The sequence below is a fragment of the Brassica oleracea genome, chromosome C3 (genome assembly GCF_000695525.1).
Source record: "Brassica oleracea var. oleracea cultivar TO1000 chromosome C3, BOL, whole genome shotgun sequence".
NCBI classification, from domain to species: domain Eukaryota; kingdom Viridiplantae; phylum Streptophyta; class Magnoliopsida; order Brassicales; family Brassicaceae; genus Brassica; species Brassica oleracea.
In genome coordinates, this window is record NC_027750.1 from 24896229 (window position 1) to 24921028 (window position 24800).

The 24800-nt window shown below is 39.9% G+C and overlaps 9 protein-coding genes across 18 annotated transcripts; 5 read left to right on the forward strand and 4 right to left on the reverse strand.

Moving 5' to 3' along the window:
- Positions 1-663: 663 nt before the first annotated feature.
- Positions 664-4162, forward strand: LOC106334599 (transcription factor TGA6-like). Of its 2 annotated transcripts, none has more exons than XM_013772914.1 (10): positions 664-828; positions 1768-1824; positions 1910-2083; positions 2151-2225; positions 2327-2386; positions 2490-2567; positions 2706-2757; positions 3018-3289; positions 3373-3618; positions 3695-4162. In XM_013772914.1, the coding sequence occupies exons 3-10, from the start codon at positions 2018-2020 to the stop codon at positions 3839-3841; spliced, it is 996 nt and encodes a 331-aa protein (XP_013628368.1). In that variant the 5' UTR covers positions 664-828; positions 1768-1824; positions 1910-2017; the 3' UTR covers positions 3842-4162. The 2 variants fall into 2 exon arrangements, with proteins under 2 accessions (XP_013628368.1, XP_013628367.1); XM_013772913.1 differs by having other exon boundaries at positions 665-835; positions 1773-1824.
- On the reverse strand, positions 4134-6014 carry LOC106334601 (NADH dehydrogenase [ubiquinone] 1 alpha subcomplex subunit 6). Its single transcript, XM_013772916.1, has 2 exons — positions 5714-6014; positions 4134-4513 (listed from the first exon to the last, which is right to left on the reverse strand). Exons 1-2 carry the CDS (start codon positions 5930-5932, stop codon positions 4331-4333), a joined length of 402 nt encoding a protein of 133 aa, XP_013628370.1. The 5' UTR covers positions 5933-6014; the 3' UTR covers positions 4134-4330.
- Positions 6015-6497: 483 nt separating this feature from the next.
- Positions 6498-8947, forward strand: LOC106334598 (probable protein arginine N-methyltransferase 3). The gene is made up of 7 exons (XM_013772912.1): positions 6498-6834; positions 6980-7381; positions 7465-7562; positions 7635-7713; positions 7783-8022; positions 8125-8292; positions 8376-8947. Exons 1-7 carry the CDS (start codon positions 6526-6528, stop codon positions 8808-8810), a joined length of 1731 nt encoding a protein of 576 aa, XP_013628366.1. The 5' UTR covers positions 6498-6525; the 3' UTR covers positions 8811-8947.
- Positions 8948-8964: 17 nt separating this feature from the next.
- Positions 8965-14197, reverse strand: LOC106334597 (retinoblastoma-related protein 1-like). Of its 8 annotated transcripts, none has more exons than XM_013772911.1 (18): positions 14043-14197; positions 13664-13773; positions 13477-13581; positions 13248-13393; positions 13065-13161; positions 12956-13002; positions 12484-12676; positions 12333-12399; positions 12076-12246; positions 10932-11996; positions 10662-10824; positions 10501-10573; positions 10190-10366; positions 9973-10092; positions 9749-9881; positions 9544-9656; positions 9339-9454; positions 8965-9252 (listed from the first exon to the last, which is right to left on the reverse strand). In XM_013772911.1, the coding sequence occupies exons 2-18, from the start codon at positions 13745-13747 to the stop codon at positions 9090-9092; spliced, it is 3033 nt and encodes a 1010-aa protein (XP_013628365.1). In that variant the 5' UTR covers positions 13748-13773; positions 14043-14197; the 3' UTR covers positions 8965-9089. The 8 variants fall into 8 exon arrangements, with proteins under 8 accessions (XP_013628365.1, XP_013628364.1, XP_013628363.1 ...); XM_013772910.1 differs by having other exon boundaries at positions 8965-9255; positions 10181-10366; XM_013772909.1 differs by having other exon boundaries at positions 13664-13761; positions 14043-14120.
- A 360-nt stretch (positions 14198-14557) lies between these two features.
- Positions 14558-16314, forward strand: LOC106334600 (bifunctional protein FolD 2-like). The gene is made up of 5 exons (XM_013772915.1): positions 14558-14775; positions 15203-15386; positions 15459-15616; positions 15692-15904; positions 15990-16314. The coding sequence occupies exons 1-5, from the start codon at positions 14659-14661 to the stop codon at positions 16218-16220; spliced, it is 903 nt and encodes a 300-aa protein (XP_013628369.1). The 5' UTR covers positions 14558-14658; the 3' UTR covers positions 16221-16314.
- A 166-nt stretch (positions 16315-16480) lies between these two features.
- On the reverse strand, positions 16481-17729 carry LOC106332207 (cilia- and flagella-associated protein 20-like). Its single transcript, XM_013770688.1, has 5 exons — positions 17595-17729; positions 17464-17495; positions 17126-17367; positions 16816-17052; positions 16481-16719 (listed from the first exon to the last, which is right to left on the reverse strand). The coding sequence occupies exons 1-5, from the start codon at positions 17645-17647 to the stop codon at positions 16711-16713; spliced, it is 573 nt and encodes a 190-aa protein (XP_013626142.1). The 5' UTR covers positions 17648-17729; the 3' UTR covers positions 16481-16710.
- Positions 17730-18238: 509 nt separating this feature from the next.
- LOC106329336 lies at positions 18239-19982 on the forward strand. 2 transcript variants are annotated; one of them, XM_013767976.1, is made up of 6 exons: positions 18239-18343; positions 18437-18720; positions 18807-18936; positions 19067-19189; positions 19321-19472; positions 19562-19982. In XM_013767976.1, exons 2-6 carry the CDS (start codon positions 18455-18457, stop codon positions 19683-19685), a joined length of 795 nt encoding a protein of 264 aa, XP_013623430.1. In that variant the 5' UTR covers positions 18239-18343; positions 18437-18454; the 3' UTR covers positions 19686-19982. The 2 variants fall into 2 exon arrangements, with proteins under 2 accessions (XP_013623430.1, XP_013623431.1); XM_013767977.1 differs by having other exon boundaries at positions 18810-18936.
- Positions 19983-21568: 1586 nt separating this feature from the next.
- Positions 21569-23012, forward strand: LOC106335439 (nascent polypeptide-associated complex subunit alpha-like protein 1). Its single transcript, XM_013773960.1, has 4 exons — positions 21569-21712; positions 21927-21999; positions 22273-22403; positions 22501-23012. The coding sequence occupies exons 1-4, from the start codon at positions 21656-21658 to the stop codon at positions 22843-22845; spliced, it is 606 nt and encodes a 201-aa protein (XP_013629414.1). The 5' UTR covers positions 21569-21655; the 3' UTR covers positions 22846-23012.
- Positions 23013-23121: 109 nt separating this feature from the next.
- Positions 23122-24542, reverse strand: LOC106335438 (protein ELC-like). Its single transcript, XM_013773959.1, has one exon. The coding sequence runs from the start codon at positions 24451-24453 to the stop codon at positions 23305-23307; it is 1149 nt and encodes a 382-aa protein (XP_013629413.1). The 5' UTR covers positions 24454-24542; the 3' UTR covers positions 23122-23304.
- Positions 24543-24800: the final 258 nt, after the last annotated feature.

Genomic DNA, 24800 nt, shown 5'->3' on the forward strand with positions numbered 1-24800 from the left:
CGGACAGACCGCTGGTTAAAGCAGAGTGTCTGGGAAAGTCTGCTGGAAACTTCCTTAAAAAGGGAACAGTTTGAAAAGTTTAGAAAAAGGTTGCAGGCTTTTGCTAAGAATAGCAGTAAACCAGGGGGTAATGCAGTCGTGCTCTCAAAGATTTTTTGGGTAAAAGCTACCATCGACTAAAATGCCCGGGAGCATTTCTTCTCTTCAAATCCTACCTATTTATCAGTAACAAACCATTTCTAAACCACTTACTTGGTTGCAACGAAGCGTTAATATCATATTTTATTTTATAAGTTTTTGATTCAAAACTAATTGATAATAAGTGGATAATTTAAATCGTTTATATCTTATTAGTATTAATCCCTTAAAACTTTCAACGTGAGATCTCTAACACATTCTATACTTCTATGCAATCATATTTACATTACCATCATTAGTCGTTTATCAAACAATCTAATAATAAAACCCTTGGGAACGCGAGGAGGCACCAGGCACGTATAAGGAACAAAGTCGTGTTTAAAGTGGTTTGAAGTTTGCACATGGGAGTAAACCCGATCAAAAGACAAATGATATCTTCAATCATTGGGTAGTTTTGCAATTTACAATTATAGAGTTTGTTGGAGCTAATAAGAATAAAAACGGGGGTTTAATTTGCAATTTCTCATTAAAATGATCGATGTTTCTTTCTTTTGGGGGATGGTGGTGGGTTTGTAGTCAAAACGACGTCTCTCGGAGATCGAAATTTCGGATCGTCTCTCTCTTCTTCTTCCTTCAAATCCGATTTCAGACAACCTTTTTTTACCTCCGACAAAGAAGATTTCCTTTTTTTTTTCAGGTCAGCTTCTTCCTTAAAAACTCTCTAGCTTCAGTTTTGGTTTAGTCATTGGAAAAAGCTTTTTACCTTTTCTCTTCACTTTGTGTGTTTTGCCTTGGACACTAAGACGTAGTTGACTTTCCAGAAGCTCAATAAAGTTTCAAGCTTTACGAAAAACAATGGATTTTTAAATGTTATTATGATTTGAATTTTCATGTGTCTCTTTGTGTTCTCTTCAAAGGATAGATTTTGAATCTCCCGGTGTATGAGTTAATATTGGTTTTGAGGTGATGAACTGCTAGATTTAGAATTCTCGGTTTGGTTTTCAGTGAACCAATGTCCGTGTACCTAGTTAAGCAACTGGGGTGTGACTTAGGCCTGTTTCAGTGAACCAACGTCCGTGTACCTAAAATTCTAAGCTTAGACATTTTCTAGTACAGTCGAAGTTAGATAAGTTCCACTGACGTTAACTCCGATCTACTGGTTAAAAGTAATGTCTGAACGTGTGTCCTCCCTCAATCTTTCAGAGGGTACTACTTGTTTGGTTGGATAGAATTATATTGGATGTATTTTTTAATTGGTGCCTTAATGAGTTGCTTTTGGACCTTTTGGTAATGGCTTTCACTGTTTTATGCACGTTAGTGTTTTATTGCGTAGTTTACTCAGCACTAGATTCATTAGCTCATGTGTATTTATTTTCTTTGTTTATGGTATTTTCTGATTCGTTATATAGTATTCACATTTGATGGGTCTTTCATTTTTACTCCGGCACAAATCAATGCTTCCTATATTTCAATTTTAAAAAAAAATTAAATTGGGACAGTCAACTAATCTAAACTTGGATGAAACTGAACCAACCAGCAATCTATATTATATACCCTTTGTCCGGATTATATGAAAACTAGGTAGCAAAAGAGAAAGTAGTACTTAAACTATATATTTTTTTTCTTCCATTCAGCTCAGTCAATGGTTCACTGGTTGTTCCTTATCCATTCACATTGGTTGTTTTGGTAAGATTCTGTAGTATCTCTCTCTTCTTTGATTATCTTTTCTTTCTCTGCTATCATTTAATTTCCTTACCCTGCTTCTTTTCAGTCTCTTCTCCCTCTAGTGTTGAACTCTGCACCTGAGGTAAATCGCTGCACTGCAAAAGGGAGGACAAGTGGATAGTCTCTGCAATCAAGTATTAGTACTGAAGCTAACATGGCTGATACCAGTTCAAGAACTGATGCTTCAACTGATGGCGACACAGATCCTCGAGATATGGGGGTTAGCTCATAATCTATCTCTAATCATTTTATTATTTCACTTTCATTATAATCTTAATTACATGCAGTCTGAGAGAGGGCAAGGGATGCTTGCTGCTGCTTCCGACTCCAGTGGTCGGTCAAAGGATAAGTTGGATCAAAAGGTGATCACATTCATCTCTACGGATCAACAAGTATATGTTATGTTTATATTTTGCAAATGCATAATCTGTTTTGTTTCCTTTTTTTTTATTTTGATCCGTAGACCGTTCGTAGGCTTGCTCAAAACCGAGAAGCAGCAAGGAAAAGCAGACTGAGGAAGAAGGTATATATCTTGCTTTTGCTCTTGTTTTGAATTTTCTTATATAACTTCTATAGAAGAATAGTTATTTGCCATTACCTTGAGCATGTTATTGTTTCTTCCATAGGCGTATGTTCAGCAGCTGGAGAACAGCCGGTTGAAGCTGACTCAACTTGAGCAGGAGCTGCAAAGAGCAAGGCAACAGGTTTAACTTTTCTTCCTTAAATTGGTTTGATTCTGATAAGTATACCTTCATGAGGAAGATACTTCACTTCAGCCATGACTGTGTATTTGTACCTTCTGCACGCATAACTGATAAAAAATGAAAATTTAACATTTTTAGGGAGTTTTCATCTCAAGCTCAGGAGACCAAGCCCATTCTACTGGTGGAAATGGTATGTTCTTTTTCTTCTCCGTTGGTTCACAGATTGATCTGTTTGGTTATATATAGGAAATAGAATTTGCATACACTCTATTCGCTAGTGGATTTGATTTGGTAGATGAATTGGTGATTGCATAAGTCATCTAATGGCAATATCCCAAGGCTTATTTAGAGTTAACGGTTCAAGAGTCTAGTTAGCACTGGTGTAGGTCTGCAAAGTGTAAGTATCAATGTTTTTTGTTTCTTGATTTTGTACATTTTTCTTCTTGCAAGGGGCTTTGGCATTTGACGCCGAACATTCACGATGGCTTGAAGAAAAGAACAAGCAAATGAACGAGCTGAGATCTGCTCTGAACGCTCACGCAGGTGATACTGAGCTCCGGATAATTGTGGAGGGAGTGATGTCTCACTATGAAGAGCTTTTCAGGATTAAGAGCAGTGCAGCTAAGAATGATGTCTTCCACTTACTATCTGGAATGTGGAAAACACCAGCTGAGAGATGTTTCTTGTGGCTTGGTGGGTTCCGTTCATCTGAACTTCTCAAGGTGAGCTCTTCACAAGTTCATATAATTTTTTTTGATGAACAAACCAACTCTAAATAATGGGTCAATAACTTTTTTGCTGGCAGCTTATAGCGAATCAGCTGGAGCCGATAACAGAACGACAGGTGATGGGCTTAAATAGCTTGCAGCAGACGTCCCAGCAGGCTGAAGATGCCTTATCTCAAGGGATGGAGAGTTTACAGCAATCATTAGCTGATACTTTATCTAGTGGAACTCTTGGTTCTAGTTCATCTGATAATGTTGCAAGCTACATGGGTCAGATGGCTATGGCAATGGGGCAGTTAGGGACCCTCGAAGGATTCATCCGCCAGGTACGTTTGTAATGTGAAAGAGATATATCTTATACATAGGTGTAATGGAGTTTATAAGGCAATTTCTTGGTGGCAGGCTGATAACTTGAGGCTGCAAACACTCCAACAGATGATTAGAGTGTTAACAACGCGCCAGTCAGCTCGAGCTTTTCTTGCCATACATGATTATTCATCTCGACTACGTGCTCTTAGTTCATTGTGGCTTGCCCGGCCAAGAGAGTGAAACACAAGGATAGTGCTTTACTCACCTTCTATACATAATCTTACAATTCAAATCGGTAGGTATACTCCTTCCAAGAGAATCACAAAGCAAAAGGCCTTTCTCATCTTACAGAAGACTGCAGATCTTGAAAATGGGTTTCTGAGATCCCCAAAAGACTTAGATTGTGTTGTGTGTTGTAATCTTTAGCCAATCAGGTTGTGTAGTTTCTAGAGAGTGGATGTTTATAGCCTTTGAATATTGAACATGACAGGAGATGGGATACACTTTCAGGAACTTGGATTGTTTAATGATCATAAATCAAACAGACCAATTCAATTTATATTTGAGAGTTAAATCATAGCAATATCTGCACAACAAACACTGTCACAGATAAAACTTAGAGAGGTTTGACCAAACTCATACAAATGAAAAAAGGTATTATTATTTTCGGGAAGACGGCTTCTTCAAGTCATGAAATACAATACTGGAACGGCAAACTCGAAAATGAGTTCAAAAGTAGTTGCTGGTGTAGAAATTCTTGAGAAAATCAGACTTTCCTTGATCTTTGCTTCCGGTATTCTGCACCAGCCCTTCACCCACAACGTACTGACCGATGATGTGGTGACGCTGCTTAGCGTGATCCACTATGTCAGTCAGCTCTTCCATTCCCTTGAATAGAAGAAGATCAATTACCTGCAGAAGCAATACTATCATCAGGAATACTATAGATTGCTGCATTCTAAATGAGCCAGCAGAGAACCAAAAGAGAGCTAAACACAAGAAGATGCATTAAATTAATGGTTCAAAATTCGAACAAATCGCCACCAAAGCAAAACCTTAGCATAATGTACCAAATAGAAAGAATCCAAATTTATTGTAGCAAGTTTTTCACATCGCCTTCTGTTTCCATTTTATTTTATTTTAGAAAAATGCAAAGAAGAAAGTGTCTAATGTCACATAAAGCTAGCAAAGCCTTGGCACACCTTTCCGCTCTTACAAACTCTATACCCAGCATCCAATCAACAAAACACTTCATAACCGATAAGACTCTACTACCAAGAAGATTAAGTACCCAAAGCTTTCAGCTTTCAGCTTTCAGCTTTCAGACATAGATGACAATAAAACCAAGTCAAAAGTGCAATAGAACGCAGGTTAATCACCTGCAGAAGCAACACTATTTCTAAAATCACCTAACAAGAGAACAAAACAAACAAAACCCGAGATACTGCATTCAAACACAAGAAGATGCCTTAAATTAATGGTTCAAAACTCGAACAAATCGCCACACAAGCAAACCTTTACAAAGTGTAGAAACAATCCATTTATTCATCACACAGACTTTTGGTTCCATATTCTTTTAGACAAATGCAAAGAAGGAAAGTATCTAATGTCACACACAGAAGGAACACACAAAGGTAGCACAGCTTTAGACTAAAGCTCCCACCTTTCCGCTCTGAGACACTCTCTACCCACCACCCAACCCACAAGAAACTTTATCATCGATAAAACTCAGACTACCCAGAACATCAAGTAGCTCACAGCTTTCTGCTCTGAGAAACTCTCTACCCAGCACCCAACACACAAGGCACTTCGATCATCGATATGACTCGACTACCCACAACATTAAGTCCCCAAAGCTCACACCTTTCTGCTCTGAGAAACTCTCTACCCACCACCCAACCCACAAAGGCACTTCAATCATAGACTAGACTCAACTAACCAGAAGATTTAAGTCCCCAAAGCTCTCAACTTTCAGACAAAGATAACGATTAAACCAAGTCAAAAGCCCAACAGAACCCAGATTAACAAGCAAAAAGGCTCAATGATTCAGAGACACACACAAAGAAAGTCTTCCACTTTTTAATCAGAGTGCGATTACTTAGGGGAAGTTACCTTAGGGTCGGTGACGTGAGCGTTGTTACGAATCTGAGCAGAGATTGCGAAGCGGAGCTGGGAAGGCGCGACGACGTCTTGGAGATTGTAAATGTCCATGATGGTAGGGATGGATCTGCAGGCTGCTCTGAAGAAATCGAATACACGGCGGCGAGCTTCCGTCAGGTTCGCTGAGTTCGGAGGGACGCCGATTTTCCTCAACGTGAAAGGTGCCGCCATCTGATCTAACGCTTGTTTGATCGCTGAATCGAGATTTTTTTTTTTTTTTTCTCTTCCTGAGATAACGAAAGCAAAGAAGACAAAATGAAAGGAACACAGTACTACTAATCGATTTGAGAGAGAAACAGTCAACGACGTCGTTTTAGCATCGAATGGCGAAATGGGCCTAATCGATAAATAATATTTTGGAGGAAGATTTTGTAAATAAAACAATTCGTAATTATTTGTTTTGGTTTTACTCTCTGGTTAAAGTCAGATTTGGTTTGAGAAAGGAAAAAAGGTTAGACGACGTCGTTTTACATTGAGTGGCAAAATGGGCCTATACAAGTCAGTTTGATTTGAGAGAAAAAAAAACTGAAATGCTTCCAGATGTTTGACGACGTCGTTTTAAGACTCAGCGGCGAAATGGGCTTATAAAATAAAGATTTCGGTTTACATTCCGGTTGAAGTCAGATTTAACTAAACCAAATGGTTTAGTGAATAAGGGTAAAAACGTCATTACGCACTCCATCCTCGCCGGTGTCTCTCCGCTTCTTAAACCTCTCTTCTTCAGAACTTTAACGCCGTGCTGAAATAATCACTCATTCACTCTCATGGCTGCTGCGGCAACAAAGATGGTCAAGAACGAACTTATCAGCCACAGCGATGACGACGATACAGAAGAGAACTTCTCAGAGGACGGAGACTGGGGAGACTGGGAAGCTGGTGTGGAGGAGGACGGTGACGGTGACGGCTCCGAATCTGACTTCCTCTGTTTATTCTGCGAGTCTCACTTCGTGTCCTGTGCTCTACTCTTCGAGCACTGTCGTGTGAGCCACGCGTTTGATTTCCACGGAGTTAGAAAGGAGCTGAAACTGGACTTCTACTCTTCCTTCAAGCTCATCAACTTTGTTCGGTCACAGGTTAGTTGCTTCTTGTGCTCCATGTTATGCAAAGTTTTTTGTCTTTTTTGATAAAGTTGGTTCCTTTATGTGCTTCTTGTACTCCCTGTTATGCAAAGTTTTTGTCTTTTTTTTTGATAAAGTTGGTTCCTTTTGATGAAACTAGGTGGCTGAGAACAAAGCTGTTGATGTCAAAGATGTGAACTTTCCTTGGGATGATGAGAAGTATCTGAAACCCTTTTGGCAGGAGGATTCGCTTTTGTACAGCTTTGCTGATGACGAGGAAGAAGAAGAAGAAGAGGAAGAGGGATTAGATAGAGAGGGTTTAATGGAGGATTTGCAGAAACTTGGGGATTTAAGTATTGATGATGTGTCAGTCAATAAGGATGTTACTCTTATCTCAAACAAACAAAGTTGTGTGGATGGTTTGGTAGTAGTTAATGGGAAAGATGAAGAGGCAAGAGTTTGTGATGAGAGGTTAGCTGGTAGGAACGTTAGGAAGGTGAATGAGAACTATTTTGGATCTTATAGTTCGTTTGGGATTCACAAGGAGATGATAAGTGATAAGGTAAAACGCACTTCTGATATGTGAGTTTGTTTATCAACTGTTGGATTGGATGTATATTCATTTTGGTTTATTCTTCTTCACAGGTTAGGACAGAAGCATACAGGGATGCTCTTTTGAAGAATCCGAGTCTCCTGTCTGGCTCTGTTGTAATGGATGTTGGTTGTGGAACTGGAATATTGAGGTGAGCTAGTTCTACTTGCTATCTATCTCGCTCTATAGTCATGACTAAAACATGCGTCTTCTTTGCCTGTAGTCTCTTTGCAGCTCAAGCTGGGGCTTCAAGGGTAGTTGCAGTTGAAGCTAGTGAGAAGATGGCCAAAGTTGCTACTAAGGTTAGCTTTCTGTTATTTTTATTATATTAACTCTTCTCCAAGTTGAAACTGTTTTTTAATCTCTAACAGATTGCTAAGGATAACAAAGTGTTTAATGATAGCGAGCATAATGGGGTACTTGAAGTAGCACAGTCAATGGTTGAAGAGCTAGAAAACTCCATAAAGATTCAACCTCAAAGTGTTGATGTGTTAGTCAGCGAATGGATGGGATACTGCCTTCTATACGAGTCAATGCTCACCTCTGTGCTCTATGCAAGAGATCGGTGGTTGAAACCTGGAGGTGCAATCCTCCCTGACACAGCCACCATGGTGATTGTTATTGTCTGTCTCTCCAAATGTTTTGTCTCTTCTTCTGATACATATTGATGAGTTGTATTTGTATCCCTTTTGTTCTCCTCCTTGGGATCTCAGTTTGTAGCTGGATTTGGCAAAGGCGCCACAAGTCTTCCTTTCTGGGGAGATGTCTATGGCTTTGACATGTCTTCAATTGGCAAGGAGGTTCTTGAAGATACTGCTAGGATTCCCGTTGTTGACGTTATAGAGGACCGTGATTTAGTGACTGGACCTGCCCTTCTCAAGGTTTGGAAACTTACTCGAACTTTATTTGCTTTCTATGTAGTAGAATCAACTTCATTGAATTTGCTGTGATTCTTCGTTTGTAGGCGTTTGACCTGGCTACCATGAAACCAGATGAAGTAGATTTCACAGAAACAGCAACGCTTGAGCCCATTGAATCAGAAACAGAAGCTAGGTTGTGCCACGGTGTTGTGTTGTGGTTTGACACAGGTTTCACCGATAGGTTCTGCAAGGAAAACCCAACCGTGCTATCCACATCACCCTACACTCCTCCAACGCACTGGGCCCAGACGGTCTTGACGTTTCAAGAACCAATCTCATTGGCACCGGACACGGTTCTGTCTGGTGCTGACAGAAGTGGAGCTATTGGAACGGAAGAAAGTCCTGCCTCGAGCATCCATCTGCGTGTGAGTGTTGCACGAGCGTCTGAGCATCGCAGCATTGATGTCTCATTGGAGGCTACAGGTGTGAGCTTAAACGGTCAGAAGCGTTGTTGGCCAGTTCAGATATTTAATCTATGAACGTGATTGTAACCAATTGTAAGACTCATTTTCTCCATTTTTGATCTAAAACAAGGATGTGGATTAACTTCCTTTTTATTATTGAGGGTAAAAGAATAATTGTTTTATTGATAAATGTTAAAGAGAGACAGTAAAAGGGATCCATCGGCTCATAGCCTGACGTGATGACTAGAAAACTAAAAACATTTAAAAAAAAAAAACTCTCTAAGCAAAGGATTTACAGATGGTAAGCGTATTTGAAGTGAAGTTGGCGTTGCAGATAGAGAGAAAGATGATGATCTATGAATGTAGTGGCTCGGTTTTGAGGGGCGCACCACCTGAGGGAGATGCATCGCTTCCATTTTGGTTTTGTTGTTTTTGGAGGGGAAGGCTGTTTGCTACCATAGAATCGCTGACCAGTTCTACGTCAAAGTTAAGCGTCCTCTTGCGGTTTCTGTTGCTGCTGCTGTGCCAATATATGAGTTGGTTTTATCCAAATGTTGTGCATATAAGGAAGAAGCTGATGAGAGATGTGTGTTGAAAACTTACTTGTTCAACCGATTGTTGATGGCTGATAGGTCTTTTGAAGGGCTTTGGTAAGCACGTGTGCTCTCTCCAACGCAAGCATATGAACTCCTTGAGCTGTGTGAAATAAGAGCATCCATCTGCAAACACACCAACACATGGAAGGTTTAGTTAAAACAATATTGTCACCTGCTCCTCTCCCTCCTGCCCAAGACTGAGATCTCTTTACCTTTGATGCCCTTAGGGGAGAAACATAAACATTGTGCACAGCAGATACTTTTTTAGGGGACATGTCTGGAACACTGGGAAACACTGATACTTTCGAGGATCCAGGGCAATGACCTGTAAAATTCAATTAAGACAATCAATTCACTTAGGTACTGCATTCATAGATAAAGCCCACGTCTAACAATAGCCTAGCGTTTCTTAACTACCTTCAGGCTTATTATTGGCCTCCACATCCTGGTCGTTTTTCACAGGAACTACCTCCACCAGCAGCGTCTTTGCGGCAGGAACAAATACGTCGTTGTAGAATGTGATGATGTTAACATGATCTGGCCCTACTCTCTGATACAAAAGTCAATTGTCACAAGTTTTAGTCTTCTTCACAGAGTAACGAGACTTGTTCAACTTAACGTTAAAGGTGTACATATAATACCCCTTGACGGCGACAATGAAAAGAATCCACATAAACGCTGCCAAAAACTAGTGGTTTACACTGTGGTTGCTTCCGATAGTTGAATACGATTTCCTTGAAAGTCAGCCTCATTTGGGATAACTAGAGGGTGATTCATGAAAAAAAGTGTTAGCGGAAGAGAAGCCATTATAAACACACACAAACATAAAGTTAAGACCAAGAATCACACCATGCTCACCTTGGCCACTCCGTAAAAGCAACAGAGAATGATCTGGTCAATGTGTCGATTAAACAAAAGAGAAGTCTGCTGAGTAAGTACATGTTGGAAGAGACGATATACACTCTCCCTTATTTGCTGAGAAAGTTGTAGCCTTTCCACCATTCCGTTGATTCTGACAGCAGCCAATTTATTAATCTGTGGATAACCATCACGCAGTCAACATGATAGTTAAGACGATAGCCAGTAATCAGTATCACTTTTTATGTGCTATATTTCAGTTAGATCCAACCAAACAATTATAAGTTGTACCAAAGATGGCATTGATCTACCTTAGTGAAGAATATATTGATCCCAGTTTCTGCACAAGTTTCTCCTCCACCTCCTGGGTTGGGCCGTGTAGGACTGTACACAAATATCCAAAAAGTTAAAACTTAACGAGTACATGGATATAAAGCAAACCAACTAACTCCCACAATGATCCAAAATGTACCTAGCAAATGCAGACTGCAACGGAGGTGGTGGCAGCTTGGATTTAACGTTGCCAGATGCCAACAGACGATCCTTTACTGGTGATGTAAAGGAATTGCGCTCAGCTAGAACGCTGTGGTAATCAGTACACTGTCTTTTGGGCGATTTAATATCCCCATTTTGTCCTGTATGGTTGTAGGTTTGAGAATTTTGATTAGAAAATCACACCGTTAACAGCAGGTGGTATGAAAAGGACTTTACACTGCTTTGACACGAATACAAACTAAATTACCTGGACATGTTTCATGCTTTTGGATAGATGAGGCATGATTTAGTCCTTCAGAGAAGTTAATAAGCGCTGCAATTGCATCCAGAGATGGCATCGGTTCAGCTAGTAATCTGAGCTGATTAATCTCCTGTGCAAGCGATGGCTTGGCAATGATCAGAGAGTTGTACATCGAAGAGCCTTTCTCCCATACCATACTCTCGAGCAGCCGTTCCTCAAGTGAGTTCAGATGCCGTCTCAATTCTCTAGGCAGAGAATCCTCGTATCTGATGAAGCTCTCTATAACCTTGCAGAGATCAAAGGCTGTGATCCCAGTCCTCTCCAGAACAGCCGGGAACAACATTGTTATGCTTTTGTGGGTAGCAAGAACCAATTCAGCTGAACAGGCCAGCATGCATCTATGGAACCTCTCATTTGTCAGTAAAGTGTTTAAGTTGGTTGCATGCAGAATCTGGGCTTCTGCTCTGCACAGTGTCTCAAGAACTCTGTAGTATAGCTTGATAGCTTCTAATCTCCGCTCTTTTGCCCATATGTCATCCATAAGGTTAACAGGTTGCAAACTTCCGCCTGTACATCGGTCACCAAGGAAACTATTTGGAAAAATAGCTTCTAATATCACATGTGCTCTTCGCGTGACATCGCTTGTTATATCCCTATCACATGATTTCAGGAAACGTTCCAACCCAGGAGAAGGTTTTGGCGGAAGCGTACATATAACAGTCCTGAGCCATTTGGCAGTTGTCATTGATGTGCTCACTGGTGTTGCTGTCAACCTGTTAGCACAGCCAATACTATTCGTCTTAGCGGCAGGTGACTTATGAGGAGAGAGTGGACTTATAAATGTCCTCGCAGGTGAGCTCAAAGAATCAATTTTCCTCTTAACGCCAGTAATATTAACAGCTCCTGCAGATAAGCTTCCAGATCCAAGCAAGCTATCCTCTTCATTGATGAAGACTCTCTCATCAAGTTCGCTTTTATTACAGACTGCATCAGTGTAATCTTTTTCTAGTGTGATCAAGCTGGATGAGATGGATGTCTCGTCCAGTAAATCCTCAAAGTATGTCAGACCATCTAAAAATGAAAATCCATTATTGAAAAACAATCCGGTAACTGTTCAATCAACTTACAACAAAAATGTTCTTAGACCAACCTGTGTCAATATTATCTAGCTTGTCAGTTTGGCATGCGGATGGCTTCTTCTTCAATTTTGTTTCTATCAAATTATTGGTCTTGTCCATTGTTGCCCTCAGCTCATCCTCCGAGGCGTCATATATCTTGCAAAGCGATGCAATCAAGTCTACATCTTTGTCACCTTTCTTTACTGAAATTAATCACAGAAATGAGAATAGATTATAAATATATCCAATGCCGCCAAAGTTACCAGGCTACAAGAAAATAAACACTTACCAAAGCGTGAAGAGTCTTTGATGCAGAAATTTCTAAACCGGCAAGGGACGTGTATGATCAAAATAGCCTGACATCTAAAAGAAAAGTTAGCCTATACTTGACTACATTTTGAAAAGTAATACTAGGGAGTGTTCCAGAGGTAGTCACTAACCAGTATAGAAACTAGGCCATTCGTGCATGTCACAAGGTCTTTAAATCGACTAAAGGCGTGGTTTCGGAGTGCCAAAAAGAGTAACCATCCAAAACGGTAACTATCCGGCAAGTAACTAGGAGAGTTAGCTGGGGTGTTTTCTGCGTTTGCATCGTATGTCAAGAAGAATTCGCGGTACCCTCGTTTGTAGTAACTGTTACCAAGAATAGGTACCAAAAAAAAAACGTTATACATACAAGAAAAAAATCACTAGAGCATATCTCACACGAGAAAAGAAATCCGAAATTCTAAATCATGATACTACGGAAATTAGAAGTAGCAATTCAAGCTCATCTTCTGATTATTGCATAGTGAGAATGTTTGCTTCTCAACTTAAGATGTTACGAGATGTATATCTATGCCAACCACTACCATTCCACAGAACAAAGAAAAACAACATGCGACTGCAAGACAGGAGAGGAACTAAACTAACCTGCTTAGAAGGCTAAGATGGACAACGTTCACCTGCATCTCCTTTGCCTATTAAGTAAAAGTTAGCAATGATGCACCATAAAACAATATGTAAAGAGCTTAGGCAGTACCTGAAGTCTGCTCTCCCAGTCTGAACCATAAAGTTCACATAGCACAGGACCAGCCTTGACCACAAACTGAGGCAACTCTCTAAAGAAATCCACAATACTGAAACAGAAACAAAGAACATTATCAAAACAAATGTACTTCAAGAAAAAGGTAAGAAGAACGGTTTAACTTGGGATTACACGTACTTGAGCTTTAGAGCCCTCAGTATCTGACATAGATTAAAACCATTACCACCAGCCACTACTGACTTGCCATCCACTTGTCTTCTCACAGAAAGCATCTTTACTGAGTAGAGAATAGACGCAAACCAGAACCTCTCCACTTCCTCCGCCTAATAAGCATAACAACAAAGAATTAATCAATAATACTGATAAAAGGACAAAAAAAAAAAGAGAGAAGAAAATGTATTTTCACCGTTCCACTTCCAATGTTAGACATGTTTGCTGACAAAATCTGTTTGGTTTCTGTAAACAACTTCAAAGCTTCATCGCAAACGCTCCCTTCAAGGAATAAAACTTTCTGCAATAATAAAATTAATCCTAGGGATTAGAGTCATGGTGTTGATATATGCAATTAGATCACCAGAGGTAAGAGTAAAAACCTCGCATAAGTCCAAGAAAGTTGCTTCACTTCTGTCTCCATTAGAGTCAATGGGTGGTGTCACTGGAGGCTGAACTTCTTCCATAGTCTCCAACGCAGCTAACTTGTTAACTTAAGAAAATTAATCACACAAATTGAAAAATCCCCAATTTGAAGAATTAATCAGACGAATTAGCTAATTGTTCCTCCTAATAAACTGATTAATTGAAGAAGAGAAAGGAGAGTACTTTGCAAGGCAATAAGATGCGTTAATTGATCACAGAAATTGAAAAAAAAAAATCCCCAATTTCTATTGAAAAATTGTTTTTTTTTTTTACTAGAAGAACAATCAAATAGTAGCAAAATTCAAATCTAAATATCTAAAGGAGAAAAGATCTTACATCTGTTTCTGTATCGCAGATCCCAAAAAAAAAAACGAAACGTCGCTGGTAAAACGCTGAACAGAGAGATCCAGAGTTCAAAAGAGCTCTCACACTGGTAACGCCTCCGCCTTAAATCAGACGAATTAAAGAAGAAACGGTGTTTGAGAGAGAGATCTACGGCGAACCCTAAAAAGTAATTTAATCTCGCGCGGGAAAATAACACCAAGTATATATATACACGTTGGCCAATGATATAGCGACACGTACACCTCTGTGACCCAGTTTACCGCCAAAAAAACCTTCTTTACTGTTCCGTGAAACGCGGAGAGGGAACAGATTCGCCGTTACGCCGGGGTTAAAAAGCTAAAACAAACGGATTTGGACATTCACGGCGTCTGTGTTTCCGTGACCGCCACAAAGCCTCGTGTAAGTTACGATCCGGCCCACCTCAAACGACGCCGTTTTCGTCGTTTGGTTCGATTTTCGCGGAAATTTAGATACCGTTTGGTTGCAGGAGTAGAAAATATCCTTCCTATTCGCGGATAGATTCGAATTCAGATTCAAAAGTGTGCTCGTCGTCATCTTTCGACAGTGGATATACACACACTACTGACCAGATAAAGCAGATACATGGATGGCGTCGTCACCATCTGATCAAACGGCGGAGATAATCGATGGGAAGGCGGTCGCTCACACCATCCGATCAGAGATCGCCGTGGAAGTTCGCCATTTATCTGAGAAACACGGCAAGGTAGTCAAATTTCACACAAAAGAAACGATTTTTTCTGCTCTATAGAATCGTGATTGATCGTAAAGTTATTAGCTTTAAGGTTCAATACGACAGGCAATGATCACGCACACATCTCTTAGGTTGAACTAGCTTAACAATCTCAAATGTGAACCGCCATTTCAGTTGAATCGTTTTGAAAACTGCGTTTGTTAAGTTCTATTCATGAAAAGATTTAACTTTTGTGTCGACTCTATTCAGTAGCATTTCTCTTGGTTACCTCAAGTAAGCACACTTTCTGTCTAAATTGGTTTATTATAATTGTAGCAAAGCATAAAGGAAGAGAGAGTGTGTAACAAAAGTTTGAATTTGTTTGTTCCTATACTTCAATATAGTCTGGTTTCTTTGTAATAATGGAAAAGATAAGAGTCTGATGTTTTGCTACGTGCAGGTCCCAGGACTAGCGGTGGTCATAGTTGGGTTACGGAAAGATTCACAGACTTACGTGAACATGAAGAGGAAAGCTTGCGCTGAGGTTGGGATCAAGTCATTCGATGTTGACTTACCTGAGGATGTTCCTGAAGCTGATCTTATAACCAAAGTTCATGAACTAAACTCAGATCCTCAAGTCCATGGTCAGTTGAGCTTTATTGTAACTTTGGTAAAATCCGAACACTACTGATAAGCTATGGAACTTGATTTTGCAGGTATATTGGTTCAGCTCCCGTTGCCGAAACATATCAACGAGGAGAATGTTCTGGGTGCAATCAGCATTGATAAAGACGTAGACGGCTTCCATCCTTTGAATATTGGTAAGCTAGCTATGAAAGGTAGAGAGCCCCTCTTCCTTCCATGCACCCCAAAGGTACTTCTCCCCTTCTTTTTGCTTACACACTTCAGTCTCTTTGGATAATTGATGAGGTGACTCTGTTGTGTGCAGGGTAGTTTGGAGCTTTTGGTGAGAAGTGGAATAAAGATAAAGGGGCAACGAGCAGTTGTAGTAGGTCGGAGTAACATTGTTGGTTTGCCTGTTTCGCTTCTACTGCTCAAGGCTGATGCTACTGTCACAACTGTACATTCTCACACCAAGGATCCTGAGGCTATCATAAAAGAAGCTGACATCGTTATTGCTGCAGCTGGACAAGCCTGCATGGTGGTTTTTTTTCATCCTCTTAGTAGACAAATGTGAATAGTTTTCATCAAATTCAAAAGCACTATTTGTCATTGACATTTTTCAGATTAAGGGAGACTGGATAAAGCCAGGGGCTGCAGTGATCGATGTGGGAACTAACGCGGTCAGCGACCCGTGTAGGAAATCAGGATACCGTTTGGTTGGTGATGTTGATTTTGCAGAAGCTTCTAAAGTCGCAGGGTTCATTACTCCTGTCCCTGGTGGTGTAGGCCCAATGACAGTGGCTATGCTGCTCAGAAACACCTTAGACGGCGCCAAGCGGGTCATTGGCCAGTAAACTATCTTTTCTGTATGTAATCTATGATACATTTCTATAATTGTGTTCTCTGCTTGATGACATTATCCCTCTCAAATAAAATTTAAAATTTGCATTCCATTTGAATGTTTATTTCCTCAAAATTAGCACACAACATAAGGCTTAGCATACTAGTATGAATGATGCTTCTGAGGCATTGTGGTCACAATCTGATTGTATTAGAATCATTTGGTTAATGGAAAGTTGATGTTTGAGCAAAAAAAAAAAAAAAAAAAAAAGAAAGCATGAATGATGCATTGATTCAAGATCCATGTACATTATTCATTGAATCTATTAAACGTATATGATCCCATTTCATAAAGACACAACAAACTTTAAGTTATCAAGTCAAAGCTGCTCAAGGTATTGGCAAATTCCAAATAGAATGGATGCTACAAGCCATCCTGAAACTCTCACCTAAGACGCTTTAGGTCTATCTAAAGTAGTTTCCAAGACAATGGCAAAAACACACTCATGCTTTCTGCAGTCGAACAAAAGGAGTCTTGTAAGTAAAGCAAATCATGCAAGAAAGAGAGAAGATAGTATAGTACTAGTGACTAAACTCTGAGACTCAAACCTGCACTGGGAGATAGAGCTTGAACTCTGGAGGAAGCTCTTCATCTGAGTAGAGACGTTCAGCGAAATAAATCCTTCTGAGACGGCAATTAGCATGAACCTGAACTCGTAACGTCTCAGCGTAATTAGTCCCGTAAGCTCTCCTAGTAAGATCAGGCATGTTCAGCTGGATCTGATTCCATCCCTCATCCATCTTCAATGGCATCGTGCAAATATATGGCTTCACTCTAGTAACAGACTACAAAACAAAGACAGTTAGTTAAACACAAGAAACTGCACAAGAGGGATTCAGAGACACTAGTGATACGTACTTGAAAGTTAGAAGCACGGAAACGCCTACGCACGTTCTTGTCATCAAGAATCTGAACCTCGAATGAGAAATACTTCTTCACGTTCTTCACAACCAATACTAAAAAGGGTAGTTTGATACCAAGAGTTGCGGAGAGATCAGGGGGACAAGTGATGTACGTAGACTGAATGTTTGATCCAACTACTTCTAGTACATTGGATTGTATGTCATCATCATGGCAACGCTTCACATGGCCATCCTCAACTATGAATCAAAACAAAACAAAGATGATTAGCTAAATAACTTGATTCAATAACTTCAATTTTTTTTTTTAAACAATTTTTATAATCAATCGGTTACCTTCTTTGTCCCATATCTGAAGAGGCTTGCTTCTGTAGAAATTATATCAAAACAGTTCATACGAATTTAGAGAATATCGAAATTTTCCAATCAATTAAATAATAATAATTTAAAACAAAAAAAACACGAACCCTAGACTGTACAAAATAGACAGAAACCCAGATTGAAACGTGTTCTTGAACATGTTCCTGCTTCTCCGAAGCTCCTCCGTGGGAACAAAAAAAAATTGTCAATGCGCAAAGAGGAAGATGCTGCTTACCAATTTTGATCGTTTTTTAAGGCTTTAGTTCTTGGCCCATTAATGTTTAGGCCCTGGCCCATTACTCCATGTGCTACTCTTTGAGTTGGATAAGGTATATCGCCCCCTTTACCTCGATGATACCGACGTGCCATTCTACGGCTTATCACATGCCACGTGTTTTCTCCTCCACAAACAACTAGCCACGTATGCAGTAGATATCAGCCAAGCGAAACACGCCTCCTTACGAAAATGACTGGTTTATCCTCTACCGACTAAGTCACTCAAGCACTGCTTGCGAAGGCTACTCTCGGAATAACACAAAACGTAGGGTCGAAAACACTGCAACTTGCAAGGGTTTTAAAGACAAGACAAGATACGGAAATACACGTGGACCAATGAGAAGAGCGCTTTAGATGGAGGAAAGATCTGAGCCACAAATCTCGTCTATGAATCCTGAGCCACGAAAACAAGATATACCACACGCGCCCCAACCTCACGCGCTTGTTTTTCTCTTACTTGCATCTATCTCTTTACCTCCTAGGAAGTTGAAACATTACAGAACACAATCCTCTCTCTCTCTCTCTTAAATCTTCTCTCTTTCTTCTTGATCTGAGCTTCTTGATCTGTGTCTGATCCAAAGTAAGTTTCTTTCTTAGATGTTATTGTTAGATTCATGTTTATTCTCTAATGGGTTTCTGAAATTTGTTAGCTTTATTTGTTTTTTTATGATAGATCTATAACATATCGATCATGGATTGTTATACGGGAAGGAACTTTGAAGATTTTGTTGTGCCTAATTATCAAGAAACGTCACCATCTGATGATATGTGGGGTGGTGGATGGAGCATGAACTCCCCTGACGCTGCTGAGAAATGCTTTGATTACGATCGTTTTAATAGCCAGATGGGTATGAGGACGAGTGAAGAAGAAGAAGAGTCCAAGAGGTCAAAAGCTTTCTACGGCGCTTCTTCGCTTCACGAGTTCGAAGGAATCGAACAGATGGATGATATGTTCTTGTAAAGCCTCTTTCTTTCAGCTTTGTCTTTATCGTTTGCAATTTTGCGTATGCTTATGTTTTTGTCTCTCTCTGGTTTTATTGAAGAAGTTCTATCTTGGAGGATGTTCCTGGAGATGTACATCGTGCTTCCAGCAGTAATAACAGTGTTGGTTCTTCGTCTATGTATGGTGGTCGTGAAGTCCCCATGTTCCATTGTCAAGCCATGCCTTTAAAGGTAAGGGGTTGGTTTTTATTTACATTCACAGTTATTAAATTGGAGCTGGTGATCTAGTGTGGCTTCCTGTTACTTTAGAGATTCTGATGTTTAAAGGATCTCCATTTTTTTTTTAATCTGGTTTTTATAGGAAGAGGCTCCTTTCACAATCTCAGATATGTCTGAAGAGAACATGTTAGATTCACAGTATGTGGATGATGAGCTGTCTTCTGAAGAACTAGTGTTGCAGGATCTACAGAGAGCTTCAGAAAAGGTGAGTTAGTTTGTGTGATTTTACATTCCCATGGTTCATGTCATTGGTACAGTGGACTTGCTTTGTTGTAACTTATGCTTTGTCTTAAAAATAATAATAATAAGGGTTTTTTTTTTTTTGCTTCTTTGCAGTTAACTGATGAGACAAGAAAGTGTTTCCGAGATACGTTTTACCGGCTTGCAAGAAGCTCACAAGAGAAGTTGGATTCAGACAACAACACTGATTCAGGAGAGTTCCATATGCAAGCATCCAGATATGATGATTATGGTGACAACACTACCAGGTATAGACTCATGAGATGAAACCATCTTTTGTGTGTTTTAGGATCAAAATCTATTCTTTATGAGGAGACTGACAGTTATTTGATTGCAGGTTGAGTAGAGAGGAAGAGATTGAATCAGAAACAAACTCAATCGATAGAGCCGTTGCGAACCTCACTTACAACAAGATGGAATCCAACATAAGCAACTTTCCTCTACCAGAGAGAGTGCAGTAGAGCTTCTGCCTGGATCAAAGATCAAACCATTGTCGCCTCATCAGCTTCTTGTATGGAGTCTTTTGTTGTCACATGTGTATATGTTTGTATATATAGATGACTCAATGTTGCAAGCTTCAGTTTTGATCCGTCTCAAAAGAATCTGGTCCCTTTTTAGTTTTCTGCAGTAATGTTTTTTTACTTTGGAAGTGGTGTGTGACAATGCCTAATGGCCTAAGACTCAATATGTATAAGACCATCATGTTTCATTATGAACACTGAAAAGCATAACTCAGTGATAAAGCTTTAACTGAGTCATCCGGAGAGTTTTGAGTTCTCTAAGATTCAACCAAAACCAAGAAAGACATGAGCCAGTGAATGCTTCCATGGCGACAAGTTGATGATGACTCAGAGCAAAAACTTGTGCCTAAAGCCAACGGCATCATCTGATTTTTACATGTGTTTATCATAATCACATTCGGAGCAGAGGGAAACAAAACAGATTGTATAACTCCTTAGTTGTGCTGAGATGAATCATCTACACAGGCTCTAGAGATACAACGGTGTTATTCTCTTAAAAGATATCAAAGTTTATGAACAGTCATAGGAGGTTTTGCATATATCCATCTCAGTTTCATCTCATCTTGAACTGAATACAAAGCAAGAGAAGAAATATCACTTCCGTTCAACATCCAAATCCAATGGCTCAGCTCAACACCGCAATCCATAAACTTCTAAAAGTTGCATTTAGAATTTACTTAAGAGCATCTCCAAAAGCCCTTTTATTTTAATGTTTGGCAAAACTTCAAACATAAAGTTTGAGGGTTTTCTCTCCAAAACGTTACTTATCTTAAATTTTAAAACTTTTGTATTTAATATAATACTCCTTATATTTAATAAAACTCAACTAATAGCTTAAATCTCTTACAATAACTATAAAATATACAACAAAGATATTATAAACAAAATTAATAAATAAAATATTTTAGTATAGTAAAATACTGCATGTTAATAAAAACATACAAAATAATTTCTTAAATTTAAATAAAATTATCTAATTATTCATTATAATTACCTCTGATCTGCATAATAACGCACGTTGTTATTATATCATGTAATAACATTTTTGGTCTTTGTATAATATTTGTTGTAATATTAATTTAATATTTTATGTTAAAAGGGACTAAAATGCATAAACAAGAAAGTTATTAACATTATTTGAAAGTTACACAGGGAAAAAAACTAGAAAAATAAGGAACTTTAAATATAATTTTTTTATATGGAAATATTATATTATTTAAAATTTTAAAATTCGTTATTTGAAGTTTCACTGTACAAAATTTTAAAATTTAAAGTTTTAAGGTTGTTTTTATAGTGCATAAAACTTTATATTTATATTTGAAGTTATAAAAAAATTTTTGGAGATGCTCTTAGAACGCAAGAACAATAACAAACTCACTCCAAAGTAGAACAATAACAAACTCACTCCAAAGTAAGACCTTTAACTGTTCTAATCTTATATACAAATTCTACGAGTATACATTACATACATAGGCAAAAGTTACAACATTGCCATAAAAAAAAAAAGCAACCTTTTAAGACCCTTTAACTGTTCTAATCTTATATACAAATTCTACGAGTATACATCACATACATAAGCAAAAGTTACAACATTGCAATAAAAAAAGCAACCTTTTCACATGTGATGTACATTCCTCAGGCCATTTCAATCCTTAGGCCAAACACTAACCTTCTCCTTCTCAATCTTATTTATTAAATGATAAGTAATCAATATTATCCGACCAACTTATTTCAGTAGTGAAGCCCAACGGACAAGGTAAACAGCCCATTAAGATAATTTTGGGCCTATTGATTTTCCTCACTCACTCAAGCTTCACTACCATAACAAACTAGGTATCGTCTTCTAGGGTTTTAAGGTTTCCGCACAATTCACATTCTCTCACTCTCAACCTAAACAGCATATCATCATCATGACTACCGAAGAGAAAGAGATCCTCGCCGCCAAATTGGAAGAACAGAAGATATATGTAATATGCTCATCTTCTTACTCTCTTTAGTTGGAATATAACTAGACTCAGTTCAGATCTTAGTGTTTTGCTTCGTATATTGTAATATTAGAGCTGTGCAGTTTTAGATCTGTAACCCTCTTTATTACAGCTCGTTGAATTTTAGTTATAGATGTAGTTTGGCATGTGTCTGATTTTGTTTGTTTGTTTTTGGACCAATGTGTCTTGCTTGTAGCTTGATAAGCCTGAAGTTGAGGACGCTGATGACAATGATGAGGATGACTCTGACGATGATGACGATGCTGAGGGTAAGTCTTTCTTTGTTTTTGTTCTTTGGTTCTTCATACTACATGGTTGGTGCGGTTCTTAATGTTCTGTTAGTTTATGTCCGGGGGAAGATTGGTGTATGCTCAGAGTCTGTCTGAATGTGAAAGATAGTGGTTACAGAAGCTTAAAATGAATAGATCTTTGCACAGTGTGATTCATATGCCTGAGATTTTTGGGTGGTTGTGATTCTTGTTTGTGGAACTGTCTTTCATTCTAGTTGAGTCTTCATTACTGTGCTGTGATTGGTCAAACAGGACAAGAGGGAGAGACCGGAGGCAAGTCAAAGCAAAGCAGAAGTGAGAAGAAGAGTCGCAAAGCTATGCTGAAGCTCGGAATGAAACCCATCACTGGTGTCAGCCGTGTCACCGTCAAAAAGAGCAAGAATGTTGGTGTTTTGTTCCTTCTTTTGCATATTCAATCTCCATAGATTTTTATCCATTTAAATGTATTAATCTATGTGGAAATTGTTTTGGAATACACAGGTCATGTTTGTCATATCAAAACCTGATGTGTTCAAGAGCCCTGCATCGGACACATACGTGATCTTCGGAGAGGCCAAGATCGAGGACTTGAGCTCGCAGATCCAGTCTCAAGCTGCAGAGCAGTTCAAGGCTCCGGATCTCAGCAGCATGATCTCAAAGGGTGAGTCGTCGTCCAGCGCTGCAGTGGTGCAGGATGATGATGAGGAGGTCGACGAGGAAGGTGTTGAGCCAAAGGACGTTGAGTTGGTGATGACTCAAGCAGGTGTGACTAGGCCAAAGGCTGTTAAGGCGCTCAAGGCTGCTGATGGAGATATCGTCTCTGCCATCATGGAGCTTACCACCTAAACTCAAAATCTTTTCAACTTAGGTGTGGCTTAAATCGAGTTATGTCCCCGAGATTGTGTCAAAAAGGATTCGAAATTTTTTGTTTTCATGTTTTCTTTGAGTGATTTTCATTGTTGTATTAGTATAAACCTCGTAAATTATTGAATTTCAGTTTGATATGCTCCTCAGTTATAATATGTTTGAAACGAAGTATGAATGCTGATGATACCTTAGTTTATTCTTAGCTCTTTTTGCTACTAGAGTAACATTATCAAGCCTAATTGATGCACTAGAAAATAACGTTCATCAAAGAGATCAATAAAACACAAAATGTAGATGGTTCTCTTATAACACAAACCGAACAAAGAAGAAAAAGGCGTGATCCATTCAAACTTGTATGTCCACACAGATGTATATATAGCCATATAGACACTTTAAATTCAATCTGACAGAGGAACAACCATCACACCAAAGACACATTCACGAATGTAATCTACCTGCGATGGCATGAACCTGAGCTTCCATCTGCGCAGCTCTAACTTTAGACCCCGTGGCTCTATGAAAGAACTGTTCCCTCGAAAGCAACCTCACACTCCTCAAGTACTGATCAAACGGAACAACCCCGTCTTGAAACCCCTTGTCCAACGCATAAACCGCATCTTCGATAGCCAAATCCGAAGCAGTACACTCCAGCATCTGCTTAGAGAGCGCGTCCACACACTCAAAGGCCTTATCAACATCAACTACAGTATTAGTCTTCCCTTGATTCTCTCTAACCCAAGAGTCGAGAACGTCGGTGTTCATGGAGATGATCTGTAGCTGCTGCTCGAGCGTCTCCTTCTCCTCCACCATCTCCTTCATCCCTCTGTTGATCTCCTCCTCTCTCCTCTTCAAACCTCCTTGCAAGCTCAGCATCGACTCCGCCTCGGCTTCCCTATCTCTCCGCATCGAGGCTAGATCGCCGTGGACCACCTCCACCATCTTGTTGATCGCGTTTCTCTTGAAAACCTCCGCCGCGTCGTCCTGGTGGTGAACGTGCTGCACTCTGCCGTAAGGAGACGGCGGGAACGGTCTCTGATCAACCGTCGGAGGAGGAGGGGGGCGTGTCTCGTACGGCGGCGGAGTCGGTGAAGGCCCCGGACGGCGGCGGGAGTAGAGAGGAGGATCGTTAGCGAAGGCGGCGCCGAGATCGGAGACGAGATCCACGAGATTGGAGCTAGGGTAAACCCAGTTCTGCAGATAAGGGAGAGAGACGAGCCCCGAGGGGGTGACGTGCGCGTGGGGCCGTTTGATGATCATGTCGGCGGTGGGGTTCACGTAGACGCAAGGAGGGTGGCGAGGGTAGGACTCGAGGAGCCAGATGATGACGGGGATGTTGTAGGTGACGCCGTGGTAAGGCATCGGGATGGTTCCGTCAGCTTGGAGGAGGTTTACGGAACGGCCGTCGTTGTGGATAAACGTCGCCGTTTTGGGCTCGAGGGAAGGGTAGGATGAGATTAGGTTGAGGAGATGTTGGCGGATTAGCCACTTGGTGGACTCGTCGTAGGGGACGGAGTTGGGCCCGCGCTGTGAGAGGACGGAGGAGAGGAATTGTTGGATCTGTTGCGGGTTTAACGGTGACGGAACCATCGAAGTTAAAACGGTGTCGGCGATTGGAAAAGTCTGATTGAAGAAGAAAACGACGACGAAAGGGAGAGGAGGATGTTAAGAGGAAGAAGTAATGTTATACGCGTCTATGAGGGTAATGACTCTTTTGCCCTTAATTTAAGCCGGTTAGTTTGCAGTTTTGGACATAAAGTTTTTCTTAATTGCCATTAAGCGTAATAGAAGGGCAAATAGTTCTACAAATGGAAAATTTTAAGGCCCAACAACTTTACAAAACAACTAGAGCCCATAAGGTTAAGATACGATTAATTAGATGAGTCCACTAATATGGTATTGTAGAGTTATATATTCATACAGTAGTAGTATATTAC

Coding starts and splice junctions, on each gene's coding strand:
- LOC106334601 (XM_013772916.1), bottom strand. CDS start 5,932: ATGGCGGCACCTTTCACGTTGAGGAAAATCGGCGTCCCTCCGAACTCA. Junction 4,514..5,713: donor CTCACGTCACCGACCCTAAG/GTAACTTCCCCT, acceptor TTGCTTCTGCAG/GTAATTGATCTTCTTCTATT.
- LOC106334600 (XM_013772915.1), top strand. CDS start 14,659: ATGGCGTCGTCACCATCTGATCAAACGGCGGAGATAATCGATGGGAAG. Junction 14,776..15,202: donor TATCTGAGAAACACGGCAAG/GTAGTCAAATTT, acceptor TGCTACGTGCAG/GTCCCAGGACTAGCGGTGGT. Junction 15,387..15,458: donor CTCAGATCCTCAAGTCCATG/GTCAGTTGAGCT, acceptor TTGATTTTGCAG/GTATATTGGTTCAGCTCCCG.
- LOC106335438 (XM_013773959.1), bottom strand. CDS start 24,453: ATGGTTCCGTCACCGTTAAACCCGCAACAGATCCAACAATTCCTCTCC.
- LOC106334597 (XM_013772910.1), bottom strand. CDS start 13,747: ATGGAAGAAGTTCAGCCTCCAGTGACACCACCCATTGACTCTAATGGA. Junction 12,677..12,955: donor CATCTTAGCCTTCTAAGCAG/GTTAGTTTAGTT, acceptor TCTTGGTAACAG/TTACTACAAACGAGGGTACC. Junction 10,093..10,180: donor GAGTGGCCAAGGTGAGCATG/GTGTGATTCTTG, acceptor ATCACCCTCTAG/TTATCCCAAATGAGGCTGAC.
- LOC106332207 (XM_013770688.1), bottom strand. CDS start 17,647: ATGTTCAAGAACACGTTTCAATCTGGGTTTCTGTCTATTTTGTACAGT. Junction 17,496..17,594: donor TCTATTTTGTACAGTCTAGG/GTTCGTGTTTTT, acceptor TAATTTCTACAG/AAGCAAGCCTCTTCAGATAT. Junction 17,368..17,463: donor TCAGATATGGGACAAAGAAG/GTAACCGATTGA, acceptor TTTGATTCATAG/TTGAGGATGGCCATGTGAAG.
- LOC106335439 (XM_013773960.1), top strand. CDS start 21,656: ATGACTACCGAAGAGAAAGAGATCCTCGCCGCCAAATTGGAAGAACAG. Junction 21,713..21,926: donor TGGAAGAACAGAAGATATAT/GTAATATGCTCA, acceptor TCTTGCTTGTAG/CTTGATAAGCCTGAAGTTGA. Junction 22,000..22,272: donor CGATGATGACGATGCTGAGG/GTAAGTCTTTCT, acceptor TTGGTCAAACAG/GACAAGAGGGAGAGACCGGA.
- LOC106334598 (XM_013772912.1), top strand. CDS start 6,526: ATGGCTGCTGCGGCAACAAAGATGGTCAAGAACGAACTTATCAGCCAC. Junction 7,382..7,464: donor AGGAGATGATAAGTGATAAG/GTAAAACGCACT, acceptor TCTTCTTCACAG/GTTAGGACAGAAGCATACAG. Junction 8,023..8,124: donor TCCCTGACACAGCCACCATG/GTGATTGTTATT, acceptor TTGGGATCTCAG/TTTGTAGCTGGATTTGGCAA.
- LOC106329336 (XM_013767976.1), top strand. CDS start 18,455: ATGGATTGTTATACGGGAAGGAACTTTGAAGATTTTGTTGTGCCTAAT. Junction 19,190..19,320: donor TACAGAGAGCTTCAGAAAAG/GTGAGTTAGTTT, acceptor GCTTCTTTGCAG/TTAACTGATGAGACAAGAAA. Junction 19,473..19,561: donor TATGGTGACAACACTACCAG/GTATAGACTCAT, acceptor ATTTGATTGCAG/GTTGAGTAGAGAGGAAGAGA.
- LOC106334599 (XM_013772914.1), top strand. CDS start 2,018: ATGGCTGATACCAGTTCAAGAACTGATGCTTCAACTGATGGCGACACA. Junction 2,226..2,326: donor AGGATAAGTTGGATCAAAAG/GTGATCACATTC, acceptor TTTGATCCGTAG/ACCGTTCGTAGGCTTGCTCA. Junction 2,387..2,489: donor AAAGCAGACTGAGGAAGAAG/GTATATATCTTG, acceptor TTTCTTCCATAG/GCGTATGTTCAGCAGCTGGA.